This window comes from Bicyclus anynana, chromosome 10 (assembly GCF_947172395.1).
Source record: "Bicyclus anynana chromosome 10, ilBicAnyn1.1, whole genome shotgun sequence".
Lineage (NCBI taxonomy): Eukaryota > Metazoa > Arthropoda > Insecta > Lepidoptera > Nymphalidae > Bicyclus > Bicyclus anynana.
Window position 1 is genome coordinate 11170316 of NC_069092.1, and position 28000 is coordinate 11198315.

Consider the following 28000-nt stretch of genomic DNA (forward strand, 5'->3'; position numbering starts at 1 on the left):
CTCTCTCTACAACACTAGCTTACAAACAATAAAACAACATTGGCATCGAATTTATTTCAGTGGATTTGTATGCGGCCGAAAATGCCGGGAATCACGGATTAACATATTGGAGAATTTACATCCCAATCAACTGGGGGATGAAGCTAGGTAAAACAGATCAAACATTGGTATTGCGATGTATGAAATAGGTTGGAGATAAATTGATGGTTATTTTGTGAGCCCAGGTCACATTTTAGCATTTATTTCAGATTGTCTTGAGTTAATCAGTACCGTAGCGTGCCTTGGTGAGGCCCTGTATCATAATTAGTTGGGGTCCCTTGAAGGGTAAAGATTAGTCACAAAAGAAACAAAAATGCTTGCATAAAATAGGTAAATATGACAGTGACTATGTTATGGTGTTTCCAATTTTTAGGCGCATGCTTAACCCGAGAAGAATGGAGCTTTTTTGACTTTTGTCATTTCTAAAATTAAACTCTATAGGCAGTTTTTATAGATTTTTTTTTGATTAAGTGAAATTGTGGATTACACTTTACTAATTTTTGCTTTCACACGCCCCTGTAGTCAATCTATTCCGGGTGCTCCGTCAACTATTTGCTGTTAAACTAACTGACTTTCAATATAGCTTCTAGTGATGATCTAGTAATAGCATAAGACATAGTACTTTAATAACTTTAATATTATAAAAGACTTATCCCACTGAAAGCTTTTTCTAGCCAATAGAAATACAGTATAATAGGAGATTCGTCCTTCTAATGAAACATAAAATCTAACCAACAGACGAACGGCACAATGTCGTATAATTGTCGAGTATACCAGAAAAGATAAAAAACTGAAATATTGTCCTGTCTAGTGAATTGGTGATAATGAGCTAATGAAAAACACCAAAGAAGTTTGTTCAGCGGCATGCGAAACTTGCCACAGGGCCGGATTTGACGTCAATAAAAGTACAAAAACTGATAAGGAATCAACGGAAACGGAAATGTTACTTTCAATTGGAAATATACTTTGAGTCCTCTCCTACATATCGATGTACTTATTATTGTTCTGATTTCAAACAGTAAGAAAATGTTAAAACAATATGGTTAGGAATAATATAAATTGCATAGCTCAATGGTATTTCGGCATTTATTTTGAATACGACACTTCAATTTCCTTTGTTCTGTTTACTCGAAACAGCACTTAACATTTTCTATTATGAAGTTGCAGCTGATGCGAAATACTTTCCATCCTTTGTCGCCGATACAAAGGAGCTTATTGAGACAAGATAAACGTCTGTTATCGAACACTGCAGAGCCGTGGACTTTGAAAGAAAATTATTAACATTTAGATTAGTTCTTCGACAGTGGTGTCAAGGCACACCACTGTATTATTTACACTAAAAACTTACTCTGAAAATCAGTGCTGCATACTTTTTTGTCTTGACAACTAGTCCGGTCAAATTAAACCAAAAAAATAAGAGTAAAGTTTCATAAATTCCCACCAAGCTGATAATCGGTAAGATTGATAAAATATCATTAAAAACAAAATTTGAAAGTTCCCCATCTTTCCCCTGTAAGGAAAAAAATATATTCAAATTCAAAGGTCAAAAAAATGAGTTTTTTGCGATTTTCAGCAAAACGGTAAGTTTTATCATAAAAATACCTCAGACAAAGATAGTAGATCATAAAATTATCTACAAAAATTTATTAATTTTTCTACTAGCCACCGTTTTTGAGTAAATCTAATCTACGTATTAGCGCTAATAACGCACGTAAATCTGAATTCCGACGAATGTGTAATTTAATTTAATCAGCATACGGTATTGTTGTCCTATTCATTAATTTAGTCTTTATAGACAACTTATTAAATTATATAGGGTAGGGTGTAGGGTAGGGGTGTAGGGTAGGGGTGTAGGGTAGGGGTAGGGAAAGAAGTACATATAAGTCAGAGCGACGCTTGACCGGATCCGCTAGTGTGGTTTAAAATTAATATCAGTTGGTCACCCTTGTACAATTTTGAATATCGAATACAAAATTTAGGTAGACAATTTATTGAATAACGAAAAATAATCACGCCGTGTTCATGAAAATACTGGCTAGATAATATTTTAATTAAACATTAATTCGGTTGTAATAAAGCGAAGGATAAACATAATTAAAAATGCCAGCGGCAACGCTCGCTATTTTCCCATAATATAATGAAATATAAATAATTCTCGGGATTGGTATTTCTGATCCCTTGGGTGTGTATTGATCATAATTAGATAATTATTAGCCTTATGAATATTAAAGTTTACTTAAAGATTATTCAACCGACTTCAAAAAAAGGAGGAGGTTCGCAATTCGACGCGTATGTTTAATTTTTTTTTTATTAATGTTTGTTACCTCATAACTTTGTAATTTATTAACCAATTTTTTTTTGTTTGAAAGCGTATACTTCTAGATTAGACCCATTTCATTATACTTTGGTTTTAAAATCCAAATGATTAATTAAATTAATGAAATATGTTAGTAGATAAAACATATACCTAGTATGTACCATTTTATTTAAACGTATTATTTACAATTTATAGTAGGTGTAAACTAACTTCATTATACTCAAATTCGGCTCTTTCGGCTCACCGTTGAGCGCGAATCTCCTCTCAGAATAAAAGGGGTTAGTCCTTAGTCCACCATGCTGGCCAAATGCTGATTGGCAGACTTCACACACGTAGAGAATTAAGAAAATTCCCAGGTTCCCTCACGATGTTCTTGCTTTACCGTTTGAGACACATGATATTTAATTTCTTAAAATTCACATAACTTAAAAGTAAGAGGTGCATGCCCCGGACCGGCTTCAAACTTACGACCTCCAAATCGATAGCAGAGGTCATATCTTTATTTTATTTATTTATTTATTTGTAACGCCAACAATGACAGCAGAAAACATTATATATAAGTGAGTTACAAAATTCTTGAACTACTGCAGCCATCTTTTACAGGCATTCACAACACTGCAGAGTCCGGTTAAAAACTTAAAGTAAAAGATTAACCTATAATCTAAAATAATTTACCAAAAATTTACAATAATAAAAAAATAATTAAAATGTCAAAATCAAGAAGGTTTACAATATTAATTAAAATGTCAAAATCAAGAAGGTTTACAATATTAATCAAAATGTCAAAATCAAATAATTGAGTTTAAGAAAGGGATGTCATTAATTAATACATAAGCTAAACTTAAAATTTAAAATAAATGTCACTTTAAGTTAAACAAAATATATATATAAAAATAAACAATAATACAATTAATTAATAAAAATAACAATAATAATAATATTTACAGAAATGATGTCAATTTCCTTTTAAAACTAAACAAGGTGTCCTGAAAGATATCAATATCATGGCGGGTCAGACTGTTGTATCCGTTAATAAACCGATTTATTGGAGAATTCCTGCCTAGGTTACTATGTGAGAAGTGAGGTATAAAAGTTATCGGTATATCCAGCGCCGGACCGAGGTAAATTTTAGAATGGAGCGAGATACAATTATGGCGCCTTTCGCACACGTAAATTCATCACATAAATTTCTTCTCGATCTTGTCTTTACCATTTCGGCGCCCCCTAGGATTTGGCGCCTGGAGCGACCGCTCCGTTCGCCGTATGGACGGTCCGGCCCTGGGTATATCCATTGGGCTATCACGTCTCTTATTAAATTAACTTAAATAAATGATAATAATGTAATGATCTACCTACGAAACTTCCCCTTCAATCAACTTCAAGTAATTTTGTTTTGTATTAAAAAGGATATTTCGTTGAATGATAAGATCTACAAAATTATGCAAAAGATACCCGCGGAAGGCGTTATCACCGGGTTCAAAGGAAATTCTCAATGCCAATAAATTCAAAATGAAACTCTATGACTTTTCCCAATGGCAACGAAGAAATATTATTAACGTACCTACACTGAAGTGGGCGACATATTTTTTTATAAAGATAAAATATTATTGTACAAAATACGGCTTCGGTTATGTGAAATAGAAATAAATATATGACGTTATAAATATATTGGTATACCTAATTTATCCAGGTAAGTGATGTTTTTATGCTAGACAAAGCTCTAGTTTTATGCTTTACTAAAGATAACATTTATATTCATGTTTTGTTTTTGCTCAGGATGCATTACACTGCAGATTTTCTTTAAAACAAAACATTTTTATGCTTTCTTCTGTATCTAACCTAGTCTCAAATGCATTTTGTTATCACCAACCGGCGTTGACGCAGCGTGGTGTGTCTAAGTTACATATCTTCTCTCCTATACAAAGGGAGGACTCTACTCTGGTTCTGGCCGTTAGAAAGGTCGATAATTATAAGAAATTTTCACGTTTAATTATGCACAAACCAACAGTTTAAGCTTTTATCTGGATACGGGAAGCACTAAAACATAAAGTTCGACCGAGTTCAGACTGTTTTATTGCAGTAAGTATCATTTTAATTGGTTCTGGTTTCGTTGCAATTTCGGTATGGTTATTACTACACAAATTGAACTGTAGCTGTTATAATTGCTACCGATCGCTGCTGTGTTATGGTAATAAAAATATACAAATAGAGGCTATAGCCTCCTTGCATTGAAAAGCGCATAAAACTATTTATGCTGTTTCTAATCTGTCTCCAATCCGTTTACCGTCCATCGAGCTATGAGGGAGTAATAATATATTTGTGCTTAATATAAGCAATATAGACATAATTATATAAATTGCATCCTGAAGACGGACTTGTGATACATTTGATTCCAGAACAATTCATAGAATTTGCGCTATAAGAAGTAGAGTCCACTTGTAAATTACAGCCAGTACCTTTCTTCAGTTGGATCGCAACAATTATCCTAACATACCGACACACACACACAAAATTCACATAATATTAGTAAACTCCCTGGAGTTCTGTGCGCTGGTTGCTCGAGCACTAATAGACCCAAGCGGAGCAGCAGATTTTTTATAAATTGCTAAGACTTTTTTGTATATACATATATGCGTTTGTTATAAATGCGAAAGTTCGTCTATCTGTCTATCTACCTTTTCACGGCTAAGCCTCTGAACTGATTTGGATGAAATTTGGGATAGCGATAATCAGGAAGTCACTGACACAGGTCAGTGAGTCGCGAAGTTGAAGTGGCAATGGGCAGGCCACATAGTTCGAAGAGCCGATGGACGTTGGGATCCCAAGGTGCTGGACTGGTGACCCCGCACCGAAAAGCGCAGTGTTGCCCGACCCGCCACGACCTAGGATACTAAGCGGGTTGCAGGGAGCCGCTGGATGCTAGCGGCTTGAAATCGTTATGCTTAGAGGTCCATGCGAGAGGCCTATGTCCAGCAGTGGACGTCTATCGCCTGATAAGGTAAGGTAGGTAAGGTAAGGATAATCTGGAACAGAAATTAACTTTTTTTTATCCCAGAAAAACCAGTAGTTCCCGTGAGATTCGTGAACAACGCAAACTGAGTCAGGTGCTGTAGTAAATAAATGAGACTTTTAGTAAAATTATTACTATTCACTGATATTAGCACATTTATATTTAGCAGGATGATTTACTGTAATCTCATTACTGAAGTGATGATGTTAGGACTTAGGTACATTAAACCGTGACTGTCGGACCAAGTGGAAACCACGCGCACCCCATTAGCGAATTACCTATTTATTAAATCCTCCACTAATCCTCGGCCAACGCTTTGATACACCGACGCTGCTAATGCGACCCGGAATGAATCTGCCTAATACCGCATATTTATTTTCATTCCATTTTGTAAGGCGCAAAGGGAAAATAAATATACATCGCCACTAATATCAACCGCAAACATAATTTACTTAATTAATTAATTCAAGCTTTAGGTAGGTAATTAACTTTAATCATATTTTTAGAAGAACTACGTAATAACAGACTATTATTATCGGCTAAGAAATTAAATATCACGTGTCTCAAACGGTAAAGTAAAAACATCGTGAGAAAACCTGCATACTTGAGAATTTTCTTAATTCTCTGTGTGTGTGAAGTCTGAAAATTAGGACAGTGTGGTGGACTATTTGGCCTAATCCTAATTCTGAGAGGAGACTCCAGCTCAGCAGTGAGCCGAATATGGGTTAATAATGATGATTATTATTAGAGAATAAGTAGCAGAAATATCTCTTACAAGCAGACGTACGTAGTTTCACTCGCGTAGTTCCCGTAGCCAAGGCACTATAGTACTACAATATAGCCTGTGACACTCACAAATAACGTGGCTTTCTAAAGAAAACAGATATTTAAAAATCGGTTCACTAAGTCCAGAAAATATCCCCTACAACCAACCACATTGAAAAAGTAGACTGATGTTAAAACCGAGGAATTTTCCTCTGCAAACGTTGGCTAACAATGTTTCAATGTCTTGTGATTATGCTGATGTGTTCCTGAATAATTTAATTGGTTGTATTTTTTTACATTTTATCTTATTTTTACCTGCTAAGCAATACCTATTTTACACCAAGAATTTGAAAAAAAAAAATTCATGCCTTCGCACTTATTGATGCTTTCTTTATAGTACGTAAGTACCGAGTTTTTAATACGATACAGTACCTTTTGGGGAAATTTATATAATTTTTAATTGAGTAAACTAAAAATGAAAGAACCGTAGCGCTCGTAGACCGGCGTAGCGCATCGGGCTATGACGGTCTACGAACCGACTTTTCGTAGCAAGTAGCAACAGTTAGTTACCTACGAGTCGCGCTGCGAACTACTCGCCTTACCCCACTTCCTGAAATATTGTTACAAAGTTACGTTTTACCGCGGGAAATATAAATTGTTACAAATTATCAAATTAATATTGGATACAAAAGTGGTGTTACGTAACGAAATGTGACTTTTTCGTGTTAATATAAAATAAAACAAAATACTTAATTATGATTCTTCGCTATAACACAATACATAAGCTCAAGACTGGATTAATATAAAATGAAGAGATTTATTATTTCTCTATATTATTTTTTTTTACTATTTGTTAAAGGTAATTAATAATTATTTTCAATTTACTCGAACAAATATTTTTTATATTATGGCTTCATGAATGAAATACAACAAGAATTATTGTATTGTTTAGTAATCAAGGTAAAATAGTGTCATTTAATTGAATAAAAATAAAAACCTTTTACATTACCTATAAATAAAATTGAAGTATCTGTCTGTGATTTTAAAATTACCGTGTTTTCTGAAGTAATAATAGTTACGAGTATTTTGACTATACTAAAACACCAACAATTTTTTTTTAATATTTGTTTGTTTGTTGGTATGGGTTAAAACGTTTAGACATGCTTTTTTGGGAATTTCAACTGAAGATACCACTTTTTATACCGAGAAAATCCATGGTTTCCGTGGGATTGTTGAAATATTGAATGGTGAAAAATTCATGGGTGTCTGGTAGTTTGTAATTTTTTTTTTGTTTTAGTGTCAATTTGCCTACGCGTGGTGGGTATATCAGTACCGAGCTTGAAACAAAGAGGGGAATCAGTGACCCTAACTTGTGATTACGACCTCGAAGGGGGTAAACTTTATTCAGTGAAGTGGTACCGGGACAACGAGGAGTTCTACCGGTACATGCCTCGGCTGAGACCGCCACAACATGCCCACAAACTTGACGGAGTGAAAGTTGACGTAAGTATTCTACCCCCAACGCAAAACGAGGCGTGTTAAGGCGATATTACACTTTTCAATTCAACCAAATTGAAAGAATCTCATTGAACATTGCATATTGAACGACTTTACCAATATACACGCATAGACGTATATAGCGGGGGGGCCGGGTGGGCCGTGTCCACCCTAGAATGGTCAAGTGCCCAACCTAGAATTCTGGACTACCGATTTAAAATTCTATGATGGACGCCAAAATACAAAGATCAAAGAATCAATATAATCAGTAGATTGTTTTAGGGGGCAGCGTCCACAAACATTGTAAACGAAATTTCTATATTGAGTGTCGACTCTCTTCATGCATGTCAGGGGCTAGACCCACCCCAGGAAATAATCCTAGATACGCCAATGTATACACGTAAAGCTCAAAACTCATCTATCAGCGGCTCAGACCAATTATAGAAGGACCTGTATCGCACTCATAGTCACGAACAAAATTATCTGTCATTTTCTGAGGAAAACGAGCTAAGATTTGGTATATATCTTATACTAAACTAGAAGTTTTTGCCCGTTTTTTACACAATTCAATTACACAAAAAGGTATTTTTACGGAGCTCGTTAACCGACGAAAACGATTACAACTATTTAACATCGATTCTATAGAGACAGTTTTTATAATCGCATTAGACCGTTGATCATATACTTTGACAGAAAAGTAACGTCTTGCGAGGCAGGTCCTATACAATAATTGGTCTAAGATCAGCGGTCATGGAGCGGCTACGTATCATACGTAGCTTCGTAGCTTGCCCGGAGGCGACACGTATCCGTTACGTTCGTCTAAACGCAACTAAAAACTACTGCATTTTTAACCGACTTTAAAAAAAGGAGGAGGTTCTCAAATAGACGCGTATGTTTTTTTTGTTTGTTTGTTTGTTACCGCATAACTTCGTCATTTCTTAACCTATTATAGAAATTCTAGTTTTGTTTAAAAGAGTATACATCCAGATTTGTCCCATTTAATTTTCATGAAACTCGGTTCAGACTTGACGGAACAAAAACTCATAAGATATGAGTTTTTATTAAGTTTTGTATATATACTTTTAAATTGTTAGGTTATTTAATATTATTAACTAATGCAAAGTAAAACTATGATAGATCGCCATATGGACGACCTTATCAGTTAATAGGTTATTTTTTATTGTGAAAAAGTCTCATCATCATCTTTGTCAGCCGATGGACGTCCAATGCTAGACATAGGCCTCTTTTAAGGACTTCTAAATAACAATTTAAACGTCAATAACTGTCTTTCTGAGTCGCATGCGTCCCCTGTCCCTTTGTCCAGTAACCAACGTAATGGGGGGTTGACTAACACGCACTTTGTAGTCCGAGGTCGCCGTTCCAGCACCTTCGAACCTCAACGTTTATCGGCTTTTCGAACTGTGCCTTGCCCTGCCTCAATGTCCTTTTCCACTTTAACTCCGCAACTCGGAGCCTCAATAACTCAACGGTAAGAGCGGTCGGACTCATTACCGAGGGGTGATAGTTCGACCCTCGCCACGTTGGACTATTGTCGTACTCATTTCTTTAAAAAAAAACCTCGATGAGCTACGTCGGTTCTTCTGCGAATATTCTCATTTCTGTTTCTATCACCCAGTGACCCAACGCCCGCTGGATCACTCTGAGCCTTCTTATGAGACCCATGATAGTTAGTTACCAGTCTCGGATCTAAAGTCTCGGTCATCGCACTGTTCGTTATTAAGTTGTCTAATAGGTACAAGACAACAGTACTATCCTACTTATGAATTCATGCCTTTTAAATGAAATTCGTTCAGAATTAAACCAGATTTGCTGATAGAGTCATCTTAATTGTGAACCATATACATTTTCAGTTGGAAAAGTCAAGCGCTCGGCGTGTCCACCTCCGCGAGCTAACCCTGAAGTCCAGAGGGATCTATCGCTGCGAGGTGTCTGAGGAGGCGCCTTCCTTTCACTCGGCACAGGCGGAGACCTTCATGGAGATTTATTGTAAGCCTTATTGTGAAGTGCACCTTCAAACAAGAGTGATTAGGTAGGTAATTGCCTAGCAACCGTGCTCCAACCTAGATCTCATCCACCTCCACAAGCTGATGTTCAGAGGGATCTATGGCTGCAAGGTGTCTAACTGCTAATGAAAATGATGAGATGCAATAAATCATTATTCCTACTCACATTGTGGCTTGGTAGAACCTCGAATTTGTACCAGGTGACAAAAATGGTTCTTTTTCAAATACGTCGCGTTTTTATAGAATAGGTTGTTTTTAACGAATACCCCTAATAGATATTAAAATCAAAACGTTCTTTAAATGCTTCTAATTATCTGTCCCGTTTCCAAGATCTTGAAAAAATCGTCAGATCGGCTGTTACGTAAGCTTTACATAATTTTAAAAAGTTAGGAACAGTGTGTCGCTTCATTGCTTGAAGTCAGTTCATATCCAAAATCATCATTGACTCAAAAAAGAGCTTCGCTGTCGCTTAAACAAATAGCCTTTTAACAGTCGATATGATGATGTTGAAATGATATACGAGTAAGTATAAGGAAATATAATTTCCTCCAACCCAGAACCTCTCACAAATCACGGCATTCATTACTGTGCCAGAGGATCTAAAAATTAAAACTTTAATCACACGGCTTACTGCCCCTAATTAGGAGTAACATGTCTAACATTCAAAACTTGTGCCACTTTAAACTTTAGCTGCAGTCGTTTGCGTGGGAAGGCACGGTATTTATGTTCCTACGTTAACAAATTTCGCTATAAAATGAAAATAAATGGAAAATTTACAGTTTCCATTAGGGATTTCGTTTCGCTGCTCGAGTCCCTGCCCGGACGTGGACAATTTTCACATATTTTAAACTCTTTTGCGAAAAAGTAACAACTTTGCCGCTCTCCCTGTTAATTTCATTTGGGAATTCATTATACAGTGGGCTGACTTAATAAATAAATAATTAACTATACTTACGTTTAACAAGTGTTGCTGTATGTTTAATATATTTTTTTATTTTTTATCACACTGTCTTTTCGGATAGCACAGACGTGCTATCCGAAAAGTAGTTCCTTGGATATGCAGGTATAAAGTAGACCTTGATGTCTCTAATAAATAATTTAGTATATTACGAGAGAGGTTACGTTTGTGAGGTTGTAGGAGGTAATATAATATATGATGTATTAATTCAAGCCATGTGAGATTTAGATTTTGCAGACAGTGTTGTTTCATGTGGTCCTGTCAGAAATGGCTTAAATTAAGACAACACCGGCTAAGCACCGCCTTCATACTGATCAGCAGGTAGAACATATTATGATGTTATTTTTTACTTTTTAGTTTAGTGGGTACGTTTTTAAGTTTTGAAGTCGGTTGTATTTTTTTTATTAAATTTTTTATTATTTTTCCATTTTTAGTGTAAAATTTAATCTCAAACGAATACATCAGACCCCCTAATGATAGTCACAACATATTTTAGTACAAAATTCTCAGCAATACAAATTAATCAAGCCCAAGCAAGGTAACTACCGTAAACCGTTAAGGGGCCCTTAATTGACCTTGGTCTTCATCATCAGACCCCTAATAACAGACACAACTCATCTAGGTAAAAAGCTCTCAGCAATACGAATTAATCAAGGCCAAACACAAGGTAGTTACTGTAAACTGTTAAGGAGTTCCCTTAATTATCCTTGGTCTTCAACACCAAACCCCTAAATGACAGTCACGACCTGTCTATGTGGAAAGTTCTCATTAATACAAATTAATCAAACCCAAACACAAGGTAACTGCTGTAAATCGCCGTGGAGTTCCCTCGTCTGTTCTATGGTTCCATCATCAGATCGATTTTAAACCTTTATGAAATTGTAGTGCTTAAAAGTACTAAATGGAAAAGTATACGAACACAATAGACACCCATATAATTTTCGAAAATTCCCCTCAATTTCTCCAGGATTCCATCATCAGATCTTGACATGATGGCAATGGGACCAAATAGGGACTATACCGTTACAAACAAAAAAAGAATTTTTGAAATCGGTCCAGGCGTCTTTGAGTAATCGGTGTACATAAATAAAAAAAAATACAGACCGAATTGAGAACCTCCTCCTTTTTGAAGTCGGTTAAAAAAATAATTTTTGAAATCGGTCCAGGCGTCTTTGAGTAATCGGTGTACATACATAAAAAAAAAATACCTACCGAATTGAGAACCTCCTCCTTTTTGAAGTCGGTTAAAAACTCAACAATAACGATAAAACAAGATAACAAAAACAAAAAGCTACAACAATTACTCGTAAGCGCGGGCTGACTTTGCAAACGGTACTGGCGGTGCGATGTCGACTACGTCACCAAGATGGCCGCCAGTCGCAATATCAACGTGCGGGGCTAGTACGTCACGACACGAAACGTCAGACATATATAATTCCACCTTTACTTATTCACTCTGCTTTATTCACAGATTTCCCAAAAGAAAATCCCCGTATAGTCGGCCACGAGCGGTCGTACGTCGTGCACGAACCTCTCGACGTCAACTGCACGTCTGCCAAAGCGTTTCCGCCACCGGAGCTACAGTGGCATATAAACGGACTAAAGGTAACACGAGTGACGTGGAAATAGCGAGGGAAGTGGGCAGAGAAGTCGGCTACGTTACGTGTCCTGCTGCATATCATGCTTGTCCTTCCTTCTATTTTGTCGGTTTTGAGCGTGAGTCGAAGGACTTGTACGGGGCGTCGCGATTATTTGCGCGAATAGGGCAGTGTGGGTAGATAGGGCATCATCGCGGCAGCGCAAAGAGCTTATTAGTGTATATTTGTTTTATTGCATTGAATAACTTCCAAAACTACCTATTGCACTAAATTGAAAAATCTGTTACTGTTGGGAAGATACACAATCCCCGGGTGCTATAAGCTATATTTTATCCCCGTATTCCTATGGGAACGAGAACTACGCGGGAAAAATCGCGTAACGTCTGTTAGTACCTTTATAAAAGCTTTAATTGTTAATACACAGTGAAATCCAAATAAAGCGCAGGAATGAATGAATGAATGAATGAAATATACTTTATTGTACACCAAAAATAATAATAACAGGCAAGAAATTAACTTAAAAACTAATGTACAATTGGCGGCCTTATCGCTAATGAGCGATCTCTTCCAGACAACCAATCGAAAAAAGAGAAAATAAATACAAGGAATAATGCATAATGACGGGTGTACACATAAAAAGAGAAGTAGAAGATATATTACACTTAGATAATAATATATAAAATCAAAATCAATATATTTATATATATATATGAACACATACAAATATACATACATACCTACCAACAATTACATATATTCCTACATAAATAAGGATACTTACAAATAAATATATATATATATATATATATAACATAAGCATACATACGAAAATTTTATTTAAATAATTTAGATGTAAAAAGTAAGAAACAAGACAACATCAACAATTATTTAAACATGAACAAATAAATAAAATCATTTTAACGAAAATAAATACGGAATGATAAAAAGGTCAAGGAGGAAAGAAGTGCATATTTACCAGTTGTTTGAAAGAAGCTAGAGATTGCGCACGCCGAGCCTCGAGAGGTAAGGAATTCCAGAGGCGAGCAGCTTTTACAGAGAATGATTTAGAATAATAGGAAGTATTATGGGAAGGAATTTTTAGAATGAAATTATCCTCAGATCGAAGTGAGCGACAATGAGAATCACTGAGAAAGTTAAATCGCTCCTTTAGATATGGGGGAGTAGCAGGGTTAAAAAGGACGTTATATAAAATAAAAAGAATGTGAGTATTCCTGCGAAGGCGAATTGAAGGCCACTTGAGTTTATCGCGAAATTCGGAAATATGATCATATTTGCGAAGTCCAAATATGAATCTTATACAAATGTTCTGAATGCGCTCAAGCTTATCAAGCAGTTCCTCACTCAAATTAAGATAACACGTGTCAGCATAATCGAGAATTGGTAGTAGGAGTGATTGTGCAAGCGCAATTTTAGTAGATACTGGAAGGAAATTTCTTAATCTTCGAAGTGACCCTATAGATGCAAACACCTTCCTACTGACCTCACTTACCTGGGGTGCCCAAGTAAAATACTTATCGAAAGTAACACCGAGGTTTTTAACCGTGTCACTAAATGACACATGCGTTCCATCAAAAACTACACTAGGAATAGAAGCCCAATCAATGCGTGCTACCAAATTATGACTACCTATAACTATAACTTGAGTTTTGGAAGGATTCACTTTCAGACCGTATGAATTGCTCCATTGTACTATCGAATCTAAATCCTTATTTATAACATTTATTGCATTAGGCAAATCAGACAGTTTGGCCTGAACGTATATTTGGAGATCATCCGCATACAGGTGGTAGAGAGAAGAAAGCTGAAGAGTGATAGAACTAATGAAAATTGAAAAAAGGAGAGGAGACAACACGCCACCTTGTGGAACACCGGCAGAAATCGTGCACCAGTTAGATACAGAGTCATTGACTCGCACACACTGCCGGCGACCAAACAAGTAACTACGAAACAGGAAGTGGAACTGGATAGAGCATCTCTTGCCCCGATCATTGTTGTCGCACATAAGTCTTTCCAGTGACATCCTGTGATGTTCTGTAGGAATCCTTCGGCCTTCCATTGGCATCCTGTGATGTTGTAGGTACAGGAATCCTTCGGCCATCCAGTGGCATCCTGTGATGTTGTACAGGAATCCTTCGGCCTTTCAGTGGCATCCTGTGATGTTGTACAAGAATCCTTCGGCCTTCCAGTGGCATCCTGTGATGTTGTACAGGAATCTTTCGGCCTTCCAGTGGCATCCTGTGAAGTAGTACAGGAATCCTTCGGCCTTCCAAGTGGCATCCTGTAAGGGCAGTAGAAGACGTGGTAGGCCAAAGGCAACATGGACGTAGACTGTTAAAGCGAATTTGAAGGTCTGTCCTGAATCACGCTCAAGAGTCCAGATAGATCTGTCTAGATAATGTTTGTTTCAGCCCTATGCACCGCCAGGTGTTAAAGGACTTAGAGATGAATTCAGTGCCGCCAAACAGCAATGCTGTGTTCTGTAGTGCTATTCAGTAACGATGTTTTGTATAACTAGCAAGTGTCAGCTTCGAATTAACCTTTAGGTACCTACTCGTATCTTTCTCATTTTATAGTATCTTATTAAACAGAGAGAAATAAGAGTTATAAAAACATCGTTACAGAATAGCTCTACTGCTCAGCTCCATATCAATTATCCTTGTAGGTAAGCCTGACTGGCGTTTAACATAAACTAATGATGACGTATAATTTATTAGCTACTCACCATTCAATTTCAAACGCAGGTGACGGAAAAGTCGTGGTTAACAAATTTCGAAGCTAAGCCCGCCGCTCAAGGACTGATGGTGTCCAGTCTAGGGCTACGCGCTCCAGCCAAACATCTCATGAAGATCCGTTGCACCGCCAGCATTGGGACGCACAGACGTGAAAGAACTGTCGCAATAGGTATCTACTTGAATTAAACTAATCTATTTTATACTTATAATAAAACTGGTCGAATTCGCAATTTGAGATTTTACTTATACCATTTGTAACAACAAACGTTAGCGTAGCATAACGGACGACAGCGCCATCTAGAATCTATACTTTTATACGAATTCTGTATATTCTGTACATTGAAGATATTTTACAAATTTTGCTAGAGAGCTTTATATAATCGATACTGAAGCTAAAAATATTTTTTTTTTTCGATTTTTTGTCTGTTATTGTTAGTGTTTTTTTTGTTCTTCGGGCATCACGCTGAAACTACTGAATGAATTCAAATGTAACTTGGCACAGTTTAAGACCATAATACGGAAAAGGTTATAGTATACTTTTTATTGCGAAAATAAAATGAGTAGGGGGTGAAATAGGGGTTGAAAGTTTGTATGGAAATGGAAAGTCCTTAATTTTTAGAGAGACAGTTTTAAAAATTTGTTCATAAATCATAAAAAACAATCGAAATAAAATGTAATTCAATTTTTTTTTAATTCAACCCTTAAAGTGGTGAAATAGGGCTTGAAAGTTTTCATTGATTTCCACGCGGACGAAGTCGTGGGCGTCCGCTAGTTATAATATAATTTATCAGCAACGTAGCGCAGTGGATAGTGAACCTGCTTTCTTCTGCCTTATACTTATAATAAAACTGGTCGAATTCTACACATTTATTCGCAATTTGAGATTTTACACCAAACGTTACCGTGGCATAACGGACGCCAGCGACATCTAAAATCTATACTTATAATACGAATTCTGTGCATTTTGTACATTCTGTACATTGAAGATATTTGGAAAATTTTTGTTATGTAATCGATACTGAAGCTAAAAATATTTTTTTAGATTTTTGTCTGTCCGTGTCTTTTTGTTATTCGGGCAACACCCTGAAACTACTGAATGAATTCAAATTAAACTTGGCACGGTTTAAGACTATAATACGGAAAAGGTTATAGAATACTATTTATTGCGAAAATAAAATAAGAAGGGGGTGAAATAGGGTAACTTTGTATAGAAAGTCCTTCATTTTAGAGTTACAGTTTTTAAATTTGTTTATAAATCATAAAAAATACGAAATATAATGGGATTTTAAACATTTTTAAAATTCAATCCCTAAAGTGGTGAAATAGGGCTTGAAAGTTTACATTGATTTCCACGCGAACGAAGTCGCGGGCGTCGGCTAGTTAATAATATACCTATATATAATAAATTATATAATCTAATATATAATAGAAAGTTACTATATCTTACCATATCTTTTTGTTTCAGAAACAAGCAACGCCAATCGAAGAAAAACTACAAGTATTAATTTAACTTTAACTTTAATGAACTGCATAATTTTTAAGCTGATATCGTGATATTCTTTACTGTAAATAAATTACTGTTTTCATTTTGTGTTTTATTAAAATTAAAATACATTCATGTAATGTTAATAAGAATTTAATTAATTCACTTAGGTAGTAACATAGAAATGAAAAAAAATACATTTTATATATACCTAACTTAAAAATCAACACAATTCTTTTTTGAGACACAATATAAAAAAACAAGAGATATACATTACATAATCTTAGTAAGAGAATTGTATTAAAATTATATCAGGTGTAATATAGATAGGTAACACAATTACTAAGTGTTTGTTTTTAAAGTTTATGTGTTTAATTTTAATTTTACAAAGGCATTTAAATTTTATTCATATTTACATAACAAGAATCCATTTAATAATAATAAAACAAAATTGAGTCAAATATCAAAACCCTGTTGTTTTGAAGAATAAAATAATTTATATTTGAAGAATTAATATTATGTTAAACTATCAAAATTACAATACACTAACACATAATATACTTTATTAAAATTATTTTTTCATGTAGATAATACATTTAACATGTTTGCAATATTTAACTTTTTATTATGCATCTCAATATTAATTACACAAATATGAAGTAAATGCCTTATCTTCTCTATCTCCTTTATTCAACAAATGTTTAAATTCTGTATTTTCTGTGACTTTTAAACATAGTGGTTACAATGACATCAATGAAGTGATTATGGCAATAAAAGTGAAAAAAAGCAAGTAAAAATATAATTATATTTATAAAATAATTACAATAAGCTCTTGCAAAAATATAGGCACTATGCATCTATAATATTTTTAAGAGTTGCTTACAGTTCAACAAGTTTTGTAAATAGCATTGAAATATGATTTCTTTTTGTTATCCACATCAATCTTCATTAAAAAGTGGATGCACAATCAGCAACCAAAAAACGCCCCCACTCAATGAGTTCCAAACACAACTTCTTGGCACTCAATTCAAGTAGTCGCATTTGCAAATTCAACCTTAAACTTAATCCCTAAGGTTGAATTTGCTCTGAATTTGTGATTTCAATGAGTCATTTAAAGGTCTTTAGGTATAATTTTCTTGAAAGCAAAATTGGCCAGTTTTTAAATGTCATTTTCTACATTATTGTGTGTTCTTTTATTATAAGAGGTCATATCCATTAATAACTTACCTGGGTTACAAGTTTTACTTTTTAACTGTAGTTTTAACTAATGTAAATTTCAATTAAAATCATTGGAAAAAACTGTACAGTTAAAACTTACAGACACTAAAGTGTTCTTCAGATAGCATGGTTACAGTGACAATTGCCTTATGACGTTCATAATATGTACTATTATCGTGAATCACAGCAAACTGTCACTGTACCCATGACTGAAAAACACTTTACACGCAGACAATTTAACTTAATAGTTCAACTTTACAGTGAAATCTGCCAGTTAATAGCTCTCATAACACTTACTAGATGTTAAATGCACACTGATTTGGCAAGTCATTAATGTGAAATTGGTTTACCTTGTCAGTAAAAAATGTGACAGGAAATGCTGTGATGCATCGACTATAATAAATGGTTGTCAGATATTAATCATTATCCAATGTGAAAAAGAAGAATATTTGCCTTATCTTTTTTTTAATATGACCAATATTCCCATTACCCTCCAACTAGTCAGGAAAGAGTGTATTAGGAGTGGGTACGAAAATAGACCAACAGGGCGGGGATCGAACCACCAGCCCTCCAGTAATGAGTCTGACCGCTCTTACCGTTCAGCTATTGAGGCTCTAACTGAACTGAACAGGAACATACTTCTAGATGTTTCACATCTGCTAGGCATCCCATGATGGCCTACTTCTTTTTAAAATACTAGCGGACACCTGTGACTTTGTCCGTCCTTTGACCACCTGAATCAGGCCCTACTGCGAAATCCGTTCTTAGCAGACACCTACTAATTATAACTACCTCCGTGCCAAATTTCATTGGTGTATGTCTAACAGTTTTAGAGATTTTGTGAAGAAAGAAACCTTTCGTATTTATATATTAAGATACCCCTGACTGATTTCTAAAATATAGCATCCTACAAGAACGCTATATTCGGTGATGCATCCTTAAATGGACTTGAGCCAAATTGAAATTCATAAATTGTCCTGAACCCGAAATTCTCCTGAATTTGAAATATAGATTAACATTATTAAAATTATGCAACAGAGGTCAGTGGCCACCAAGAAGCATGACACAATGAAAAATTACACCTCCACAGCAATATTGTTGTAATTTGTCATAAAAATTAGTTGAACTGTAAATAATTGCAAACTAAGGTTAACCTTCTTGACCAAAGTCATCCATAAACTTCTTTAGCTTAACCATGTCATCATCATTGACTGTCGGTTTAGAAGTGGCTAGAGATCTAAGCATATCAGACATTGTAACAGGCGGCTCTCCGAGTTTGTCACTTGGCACATCCATCCAAGTCATTTCAAGTGCACCGGGTTCGCCGGGCGAGCATGGAGTCAATAAATCGTTAACAATAACATCGGGATCTGTTGGACTAGGGCCGGAAACTTTCTTGAAGTGTGTAGCAGATTGAACTTTTCGCACCGGTTGCATCAACGCATCACGGACCACAATACTTATGTCAGCTCCCGAGTAACCATCAGTTTTTTCTGCCAACACTTTAATATCAGTCTCGCTTAGCTGGTGTCTTGTATTACCAAGATGCAATTTAAACATGTCCAAACGAGCATGCTCTTCGGGCAGTGCTATATAGATACGCTTCTCAAATCTCCTCCTTATGGCAGCATCAAGTACCCATGGAATATTTGTAGCTCCGAGCACAAGAATGCCATCCATGTCATTTCCAACACCTTGCATCTGTACGAGGAATTCAGTTTTTATCCTCCTGGCAGATTCAGATTCGTTGTCAGAACGTGATGAACACAAAGAGTCTATTTCATCAATGAAAATGATACTCGGTTTGTGTTGACGGGCAAGCTCAAACAAGTTTTTCACAAGCTTCTCAGACTCACCGAGCCATTTGGAAACCAGGTCAGATGATGAGACAGAGAAGAATGTAGAATTATTAGCTTCAGTAGCCACAGCTTTAGCTAAATACGATTTACCAGTACCAGGGGGGCCAAAGAGCAAAATACCCTTCCAGGGGATTCTTTTGCCTGTGAATAGGTGTGGGAACTTTATGGGTAAGATTACAGCCTCTTTCAATGCTTCCTTGGCTGCTTCGAGTCCAGCGACATCACTCCACTTGACATGGGGTTTCTCGACCACAATGGCACCCTCTAGCTTTCCTTGCAATTTTTTCTTTTCTGGATCATCTGAATCACTGTCACTATCACTCTTCTTATCTTCACTCTTTGAATTTGATTCTCCATCCTTCACAGGTTTCTTCTTACGATCTTTCTTAAGATATTCCTTGAGTTTCTCAGCTCTGTCCAAGTACTGTAGACATTTAGCTCTAATACTTTCCTTGGCTCTTTCACCCTGTGCCTCATATTTCACTGCATGCAAAAAATATTCTACACCATGCTCATAAAGTCGTAAGGCTTCTTCATAATTCTTGTTTTTGTCTTCTTCTGTAGCTTTAGTGACAAGGTCGATTGCTTTCTGTAAGGTATTAGATGAAGCCATCTTTGATTTAATAACCTGTAACGATTTATAAGGTATGTAATACAAAATAATGAAAGCATAAAAAAATACAAGACATGAATTCTTAATGGAGAACGCTTAGCAGCAATACTTCGAATCAATTAAGGAAATAGTTTAATTAGTCACTGTTTGGTGAGATGTCAAACCTATTATAAACACAGATTTCAACTTGGTCGTTGAAGCGAGTGTAATAAACACACAAAAATCAACATACTAATCGTTCTTCGCTTTAATATCTAACAGATTACTTGATTTTCTGATATAAAACAGTGGTATGACAAATCGACTTCGGAAGAAATTAAATATAAGTAATGTATTCATTTACAAGAGAGTGGTTTTAGAAAATATGTTTAGTACTTACTTTTCAGAACATATAATAATTAGAAAATAGAAACGATACAAAATCAACTAAATTAGGTTCAATTTATCCACAAATTATTGAAAATTCGTTTTAGATTTGGGAGTAGGTATTTATTTAGCTATGACAACATCATTAGTGTTGCCATGCCAAAATATAATATTTTAAAACAGATTACAAAAGTTGACTGTAGTGATAGTACTGATAGTGTGCACGAGACCAATGCTCCGTTAGGAGTATTATTGTTCTGTGGACCGATGTGTTAAATTGTATAAAAGATTTTATTAAGATTGTATCCTCTTAGTCAAATACTACCATAAACAATTGAAAAATATGCAGCACATTGTAGTTGTCTTGGCGCCATTTTTTAAATCTTTTTATTTTATATTTTTTGAAATACCTAAAATTTATAGTACCTACAGGAATTCAAGTTTTTCAACAAATTCTCTAAATAATAAATAAATAAAATAGCACATTAATTATTAGGAAGAAAAAAAGTCATTATGGATAAGATGCTTTTGTTATAGGTACGTTGTTTTTTATTTCTACCTACAGTATTTTAAACTGTTATTTTATTAAATAATAATTATTGTTAATATGAAGTTAATTAATACAAAAACTTACGTTCTGTACCATAGTTCAAATAAATTTGAACTCTGGTGCAGACATAGATTTACGATACGGTACAAGTACAGATCTTATTATTTTATTTTGATTAAATAATTATTATTTAATTCATTCGTTACGATTATCTTATTTGTTACCTTATTATTTTAAGTAGGTTTTATCTTTAGATATTATGTTAATCCAGAACTCGAATAATCTCATTTTCTAAATTGAATGAATATCTTAGCAATCCATGAATTCACCCTGCGGGTGCAGAGTCCATTGTGTGGCAGAGAGAAAAACTCCAAGCAAAGTCCGTCTTGTGATAAATAATTTAAACAAGAACAAAATATAAAAAAACTCAATACTAAGGCTCATATTAAGTTGTATTTCATAAAATAAATGTTTTACAGGTATTATTATTATTTTACAGTTTTCTCTAAGCATTTAAAGTTTCTTTATACAATTTAAATTTACCAACAAACTTTTTGACTTCATCTTTAGGGTAAGGTTTTAGTGCCAAACATGTTGGAATATTTTCTGGCTGTTCAATCCATAATTTATGGTCAATAGAATTTTCTTTTAATTTTTCAGCTACTTTCTTCAATGATTCTTCATTTGGCACCTGTGAATAAGATTATTTTAGGATTAGTAAACTGCTCAACTTTACATGGATGAACCAAATTTGAAAATGCCAAGATATTTTTAAAGTAGCTATACTACACTTGACTAACATTATTACAAGGGAGTAATAGATTTTATCCCTGCATTTCGATTGGTATGGGAACTATGCAGGTGAAACCACTTTCACTTATAAATTAAAATAATATACTAGAATAATGTGGTAGATAATAAGAGCTTCATTATAAAGCATGCTTCCTAATGGTACTTCACTATGAAGCATTGCTTGATAGAGCAACCTTGCATAAGATATACTACAGCAGTCTGTTAAAAGTAAAATTTAATTTACGAATATCATTTTAGAATTTAGATAATCTTTTCATAGGCTTGAAAACTGAAAATCTCTACATCTACATACTCTCTGAGATTATTCTGAACTATCGCAAAACCAGTGGTGGAGTACTTTTATTTACAGTTATAAGTTACCGGTTGATTAGTCAGTAAGTAATAAATAATTATTTTTGTAAGAATCAAGAATCTTTTATTAATTTACCTCTAAAACAACCTTATGCATATTATCTAAATCATTGAGATACTGTATCGTGTTGTTATCTTCTTTATACAAGTGTAATGCCGCAGTAGAAGCATGACAAGCCTGAGCTACTAAAGCACCTATAGACCAGCCTAATTCTTTTAGTAAATCGCTTCGCAGAAGAACATATTGTACGATTGAGTTGCTCATGATCACTTTTTGATTGAACAAGATGAACAAGACACTTAACAATTTATATAATTATTTCTATAACTTTCATTGAAGTTTGGACTTATTCGTAAACCATCATTTTAACAATATTATAAACAATATTCCTAAGATTTATGATATAAATATTAAATAGCAGCACAAAGCACAAACGTCATAATAATAAAATTGACAATGACATGACAATGACAATCACATTTCACAGATGATTGACTAAAGGATTTTTGTCGATGGTATTTTGCACAGGCTATAAACCGTAGGTAACTTTAAAAAGTGTTATTTTTCTTTGCCATCTTTGACAATGAAAGATTATTCTATTCCAATCATAAAATCTGTATTATTTTCTTTGGTTTGTGGCCAAAACATAGACTTAGGGACATATCTTATGTCAAAGGGACATATACATTTTTTAAAAGAGTAAATTCTTAGATACATAAATAATAATAAATATATATATGTGTCTAAGAGTAAATTAGTGTTTGTGGCAGGTGGCTTAAGTCTGTGATTTTTTGGCTTGTACATTATGTTTTCTGTGGTTTTAGTGCCGCTGCCCGCTGTATCTATTAATCTGTGGTGGTGCCGCTCAAGGAACATGTGCCGCTGCCGTTGACATTTGAATTTGTTAATTGTTTTGAATCATTTAAACTTTGTTTCCAAATATAATTCAAAGATATTGTTCACAATTTTACATGTATGTGTTTTAATTAAAATGGATGGGTTTAAAGCTTTACATGATATTGCTTTGGAATTCGAGAACTACAATCGGCAGGTAGCTGCTGAATTAACCACAGCTGTTTCTGAACCATTTGAAGACGTTGTTAACGTTAAAGTTCGCAATATTAAATTATTAACTTCTAAATACAGGCTGTTGGAAGCAAAATCCAATGCTGGTTAGTACACAGGACTTTTCTGTTAATAAATACTTATTTATTTTTAATTATACTTTTTCTCTTCACCTAACGTTGGTTGACGCACTCGTAAGATTAAAATAGCAAAAATGGCTATATTTTCTTAAGCACTAAAAATTACGTTCTCCAGCTTGCAACTATTGTTAAGCCAGTGCCTGAAAGAGCAAAATTACAACTATCTTTATATATTTAAATGAATTGCTGTTCGTTAGTCTCGCTAAATCTCGCGAACGGCTGAATGGATTTATCTTATCTTGGTCTTGAAATGTTTCTGAAGGTATACGGAAGGTTTAAAAGCACTGCCGTCTTAATCTAGGCTGGGGCCCTTGGGCACACAAGAATTTGTGGCCCTTTTTAACCGACTTCAAAAAAAGGAGGAGGTTTCTCAATTCAACTGTATATATTTTTTTTTTCTATTTCCCATACAAACATTTAAGAGTGGGGCAGGGTCCCTACCCCAACCCTACTTCTACCCTACTCCTTACCCTTAAGGATAGAGTAGGAGTAGGCTAGGGGTAGAAGAGTAGGGACAGAGAAGAAGTCCACATAAGTCAAAGCGAAGCTTGACAGAATCCGCTAGTCTTTAATAAAAAGCTATTTTCCAGCTACACCCCAGGTACAGGAAAAACTCAAAAATGACCAAACTATTCTGGACTACGAAGAGGAGGTTTCTTCTAAAATTACTAAGCAGTTAGTGGTGAAAGCGGTCACACAAAACAATACTGTAAAAAAGTTAATCACAATGCCAAGTGAGAAGTTGGCACCTGAGTTTGTGGTAAAGAAAGAGTAAGTAGGAGATTTTTTATTTAACTTGAAAAAAGTAAAAAAAGTAAAAAAGTAAAAAAGTAAAAAAAGTAAAAAGTCAATTTGACTCATCAAATATTAATAATCAAAATTGCACAGATTGTATAATTTAGTTAATACCAGCTTCTAAATTGTGTGCCTAATTACGCAATGTACTTTTATGTTTGTGTTTGTATATTTATAATGACTGTGATTGTGTGCATATATCTCAGTGACTAACTAAAATGGCTATATATCTCAAAGATTAAGTATAAATGGTTATGTGGTAAGTTTATATGCTGTATAAGTTGGTGTAGTATGCCAGCAAAATTTTTTTTTGACCTGTTTAAAGACCTTCCAATGGACTAGAACTGCCACAAGTTCTATATTAGAATGGGTATCCAAAGCTGCTCCCATAGTTTTACCAAAATTGTCTGGGCAGGGAGAACAACACAAGCAGAGAAAGAGTGTTGACATGTTTTGGCTTGAGGAGCTCCTTAATCCAACATGAGTGTCTAGAAGTCCTAAGTTCTGTTCAAAAAAAAAATTCAGAAAAATATGTTATGTGCCTACAAAATCACAGCAAAGTGTTCAAATAACTTTTGTTGTTTAATAAGTGACTAAATAAAATTAAGACAATTATGCACATTTGTCTGCCTCAGTTTTGTCTGTAGTCTTGTCTCTAGTGTCTAGTATAAAATATCATTGCCTCTCATTCATTTGCTATTTTATATTTCTCTTTGAATAACAAGAACTTCCTGACAAGGGTCCTCCGACTGCACAATTTTACTATAACTAAAATGTTTACAGACAAATTATTGAAGAACTGAAAAAATTCAGTGAGCATGAGGTAAAATTCGCCTTCCTGGAAAAAACCCTTGATATGACTGAAACAGAACTCATGGAGGTGCAGAGAAGGTGGGACCAGGTTGCTGGGCAGTTGAAGGATACCCCCAAAGAGCAGCAAGACAATGGACCCTTGGTTCAGTAAGTGAATTTAATATAAATTTTTAATTATTACATAATCATGTTACCAAACTCCTCTGAAAAGGATGGACTGATTTTTATGAATTTTTGTGTGCTTAGCGGGTATGTCTGAGAATCTATCAATATCTATTTTCATACCCTTTACTGATATCCTCCTTTTATGATCCTCCTATGACACTAGTGAATTGTTTTTTGTTCTTGGGATCTGGGATAAGACGTTAGTTAGACTATAAGCAGGCAGGTGAGTTAGGAAGGCGATTGGAATGTTGAGTTTGCCTTTCTTTGTGCTTTATGCAATTGTTTTTGATTTCTTCACAGACAGTTGACATTTTCATATATTGGTGGATTTCATCGTTGTGAGTAAACCAAGTGGTATCAGTCATAGTCCTTAGTATATTATTTTGGATCCTTGGGATGCACATTGTGTTTGATTACTGTAGGTGCCCCATAGCTGAATCCCATAGAGCCAAATATGTTCTAAGACTGCACAGTAAATGAGAAATTTGTTGTTACATCTCAATGTAGACTGTTTGACAAGTAACCTGACCTTTAACCTTGTAACCTTTGGTTGAGCTCTTTTCTTTTATTTTCTATATGATATTTCCAGGTATTGAGCCGTGATAGCCCAGTGGTTATGACCTCTGCCTCCTATTCCGGAGGGTGTGAGTTTGAATCTGGTCCAGGGCATGCACCTCCAACTTTTCACTTGTGTGCATTTTAAGAAATTAAATATCATGTCTCAATCAGTGAAGGAAAACATTGTGAGGAAACCTGCATACCAGAGAATTACCTTAATTCTCTGTGTGTGTGAAGTCTGCCAATCCGCATTGGGCCAGCGCGGTGGACTATTGGCCTTACCCCTCTCATTCTGAGAGGAGACTGGAGCTCATCAGTGAGCCGAATATGGGTTGATGACGACGATTTCCAGGTCAAACATCAGTTCAGATTGAAGCCCAAGTACTTGATATATTATGTTATTATGTTATGTCAGTATCTCCCACCCACAATCCAGGACCTCGTAATTTGACATCACATAGGCTAACCATTTGGACTAATGAGTCAGAGTACCTAATTGTATAAAAGACAAAGAGCTAATGACCAATTGCTCTGTTATAGGCATCAATCTCCTATTTATTATAAGAGATCAAGGGTTATAGTGATGAATTTACATTTTGATCAGTGTTATTAACAAAATTCTAAATTATCTTACTGTCTGATTCACAGAAAACTGCACGTACTTCATGAGAAGTTAGACAAGATTCGCTGGCTGATCGCCAAGCTAGCGACGTCGCGCGGTGATTACGATTGGTCCACAGACCCGCATAACCGCCTGCGCGCGCTCGCTATGGCCAGACAACATGACAATGTGTAATCATCATAGGCGTATATAACTGGGGGACATGCCCACCCCATTATGGTCCAGTCCCTAGAAGTCTGGGCTACCGATTTGAAATTCTACGATGGACGCCAAAATACAAAATATACAAAGAAAAATCAATATAACCAATGGACCCGTTTCAAAGCATCAGCGTCCACAAACATGGTAAACGAAATTTCATTGGGCTAAGCCCACACTAGGAAATAATCCTAGATACGCCAATGTAATCATGGATGATGAAGTTTTTAACGGACCTGCCATACACTGCACGACTGACGTGGGAAGTAGGCAGAGACGTCGTGTGCCCACGTTAAGCTCAAAACTCATCTAACACCGCTGACAGGGCTATGTATCGCCGCGCTGTCCATCCGGCGACGGTTAAAATATTTCGTATGATCTGAGAGCCATGGTGGATATTTTTGAATAGGTATTTAAGTCAATTTAAAAACTTGTCTTGTACCTCTCGTATGCTACCCTTACACTGACCTGGCTGGGGAGTATCAATAGCAGAGTAAAAATATGCAGGAAATCTGAAATTTAAAAATACCTTTGAATTTAATATTTAAAGAGTAAATAAAATATAAATAGTTAAGCCAATTGAGATATTTTTTTTTCAAAATATTTTAGAAGCATCTAGCTAACTTAAAGACCAGACTGAATAATACGGATTCATTTTATTACTATTTAAATTAAAAGTTCATTTATAACGTACTTTTAAAAATTACAGATTGCCTGAAGGATATTAGTTTGTAAAAAAACCATGATATTTTTTGAAAAAAAAAAAAAAATCAGCTCAACAGACAGGCCTAGTTCTGTATTAGGGTAGCTTAGGAGGTACAGGACAAGTTCTCAACTTACCTCTCGTACCTACACAATGATATCCATCAGCTCTCGGATCACAATATGAAATGACCTAAGGACGTTGTCACCAAACGAGATGACGGCGTGCGGTAATCTTGTATGGAGGCGAGGCATTTCTGTTACGTGTCCGAGGCGTTATAGTAAGTCCTAAGCCTTACTCGTCCTGTGGTCGGATTGAGCGCGAGTGAAAGGTCTAGTACGCGGCGTCACAATAGTTTGCTCGAGTAAAGCAGTGTGTGGCAGCAGCGCTAGAAGCTAAGTGTACCTAACTGCGCCATAAGTGTTTAAAATTAAAAATAAATGTTATTTTATATGTATGTAGATGACTTTCTTTTTGAACATCTTTGAATTAAATAAGCGTAGACGCTAGACGTATCATAGGTAACGAACCGTTGATACGGACGAAACCACACGAAACTGTAAAGTTTAAAATAACGACGCAACGTCGCCTGTCTATCAGTCTTTTACCGCCTATACTTCGGAGTGTGCACAGAAACTTTATCTATATCTCATCTTCTATACTTATCTATACTTATAATAAAACTGGTCGAATTCTAAACATTTATTCGCAATTTGAGATTTTACA

At 35.2% G+C, this 28000-nt stretch overlaps 4 protein-coding genes across 4 annotated transcripts; 2 read left to right on the forward strand and 2 right to left on the reverse strand.

Annotated features, from left to right (window-relative positions):
• The first annotated feature begins 6719 nt into the window (after nucleotides 1-6719).
• On the forward strand, nucleotides 6720-16707 carry LOC112051608 (uncharacterized). The gene is made up of 6 exons (XM_024090322.2): nucleotides 6720-6990; nucleotides 7429-7634; nucleotides 9500-9635; nucleotides 12082-12215; nucleotides 14971-15130; nucleotides 16427-16707. The coding sequence occupies exons 1-6, from the start codon at nucleotides 6939-6941 to the stop codon at nucleotides 16513-16515; spliced, it is 777 nt and encodes a 258-aa protein (XP_023946090.2). The 5' UTR covers nucleotides 6720-6938; the 3' UTR covers nucleotides 16516-16707.
• On the reverse strand, nucleotides 16582-20670 carry LOC112051598 (vacuolar protein sorting-associated protein 4). Its single transcript, XM_024090314.2, has 2 exons — nucleotides 20514-20670; nucleotides 16582-20149 (listed from the first exon to the last, which is right to left on the reverse strand). The coding sequence occupies exon 2, from the start codon at nucleotides 20132-20134 to the stop codon at nucleotides 18812-18814; it is 1323 nt and encodes a 440-aa protein (XP_023946082.1). The 5' UTR covers nucleotides 20135-20149; nucleotides 20514-20670; the 3' UTR covers nucleotides 16582-18811.
• Nucleotides 20671-21484: 814 nt separating this feature from the next.
• Nucleotides 21485-22666, reverse strand: LOC112051603 (putative peptidyl-tRNA hydrolase PTRHD1). The gene is made up of 2 exons (XM_024090318.2): nucleotides 22291-22666; nucleotides 21485-21741 (listed from the first exon to the last, which is right to left on the reverse strand). Exons 1-2 carry the CDS (start codon nucleotides 22477-22479, stop codon nucleotides 21556-21558), a joined length of 375 nt encoding a protein of 124 aa, XP_023946086.2. The 5' UTR covers nucleotides 22480-22666; the 3' UTR covers nucleotides 21485-21555.
• Nucleotides 22667-23051: 385 nt separating this feature from the next.
• LOC112051611 (uncharacterized) lies at nucleotides 23052-27731 on the forward strand. Its single transcript, XM_024090324.2, has 4 exons — nucleotides 23052-23387; nucleotides 24011-24191; nucleotides 24999-25175; nucleotides 26400-27731. The coding sequence occupies exons 1-4, from the start codon at nucleotides 23207-23209 to the stop codon at nucleotides 26545-26547; spliced, it is 687 nt and encodes a 228-aa protein (XP_023946092.2). The 5' UTR covers nucleotides 23052-23206; the 3' UTR covers nucleotides 26548-27731.
• The last annotated feature ends 269 nt before the right edge of the window (nucleotides 27732-28000 follow it).

Coding starts and splice junctions, on each gene's coding strand:
- LOC112051603 (XM_024090318.2), bottom strand. CDS start 22,479: ATGAGCAACTCAATCGTACAATATGTTCTTCTGCGAAGCGATTTACTA. Junction 21,742..22,290: donor TGCATAAGGTTGTTTTAGAG/GTAAATTAATAA, acceptor TCTTATTCACAG/GTGCCAAATGAAGAATCATT.
- LOC112051611 (XM_024090324.2), top strand. CDS start 23,207: ATGGATGGGTTTAAAGCTTTACATGATATTGCTTTGGAATTCGAGAAC. Junction 23,388..24,010: donor GGAAGCAAAATCCAATGCTG/GTTAGTACACAG, acceptor GCTATTTTCCAG/CTACACCCCAGGTACAGGAA. Junction 25,176..26,399: donor GACAATGGACCCTTGGTTCA/GTAAGTGAATTT, acceptor TCTGATTCACAG/AAAACTGCACGTACTTCATG.
- LOC112051598 (XM_024090314.2), bottom strand. CDS start 20,134: ATGGCTTCATCTAATACCTTACAGAAAGCAATCGACCTTGTCACTAAA.
- LOC112051608 (XM_024090322.2), top strand. CDS start 6,939: ATGAAGAGATTTATTATTTCTCTATATTATTTTTTTTTACTATTTGTT. Junction 12,216..14,970: donor GGCATATAAACGGACTAAAG/GTAACACGAGTG, acceptor TTTCAAACGCAG/GTGACGGAAAAGTCGTGGTT. Junction 15,131..16,426: donor TGAAAGAACTGTCGCAATAG/GTATCTACTTGA, acceptor TTTTTGTTTCAG/AAACAAGCAACGCCAATCGA.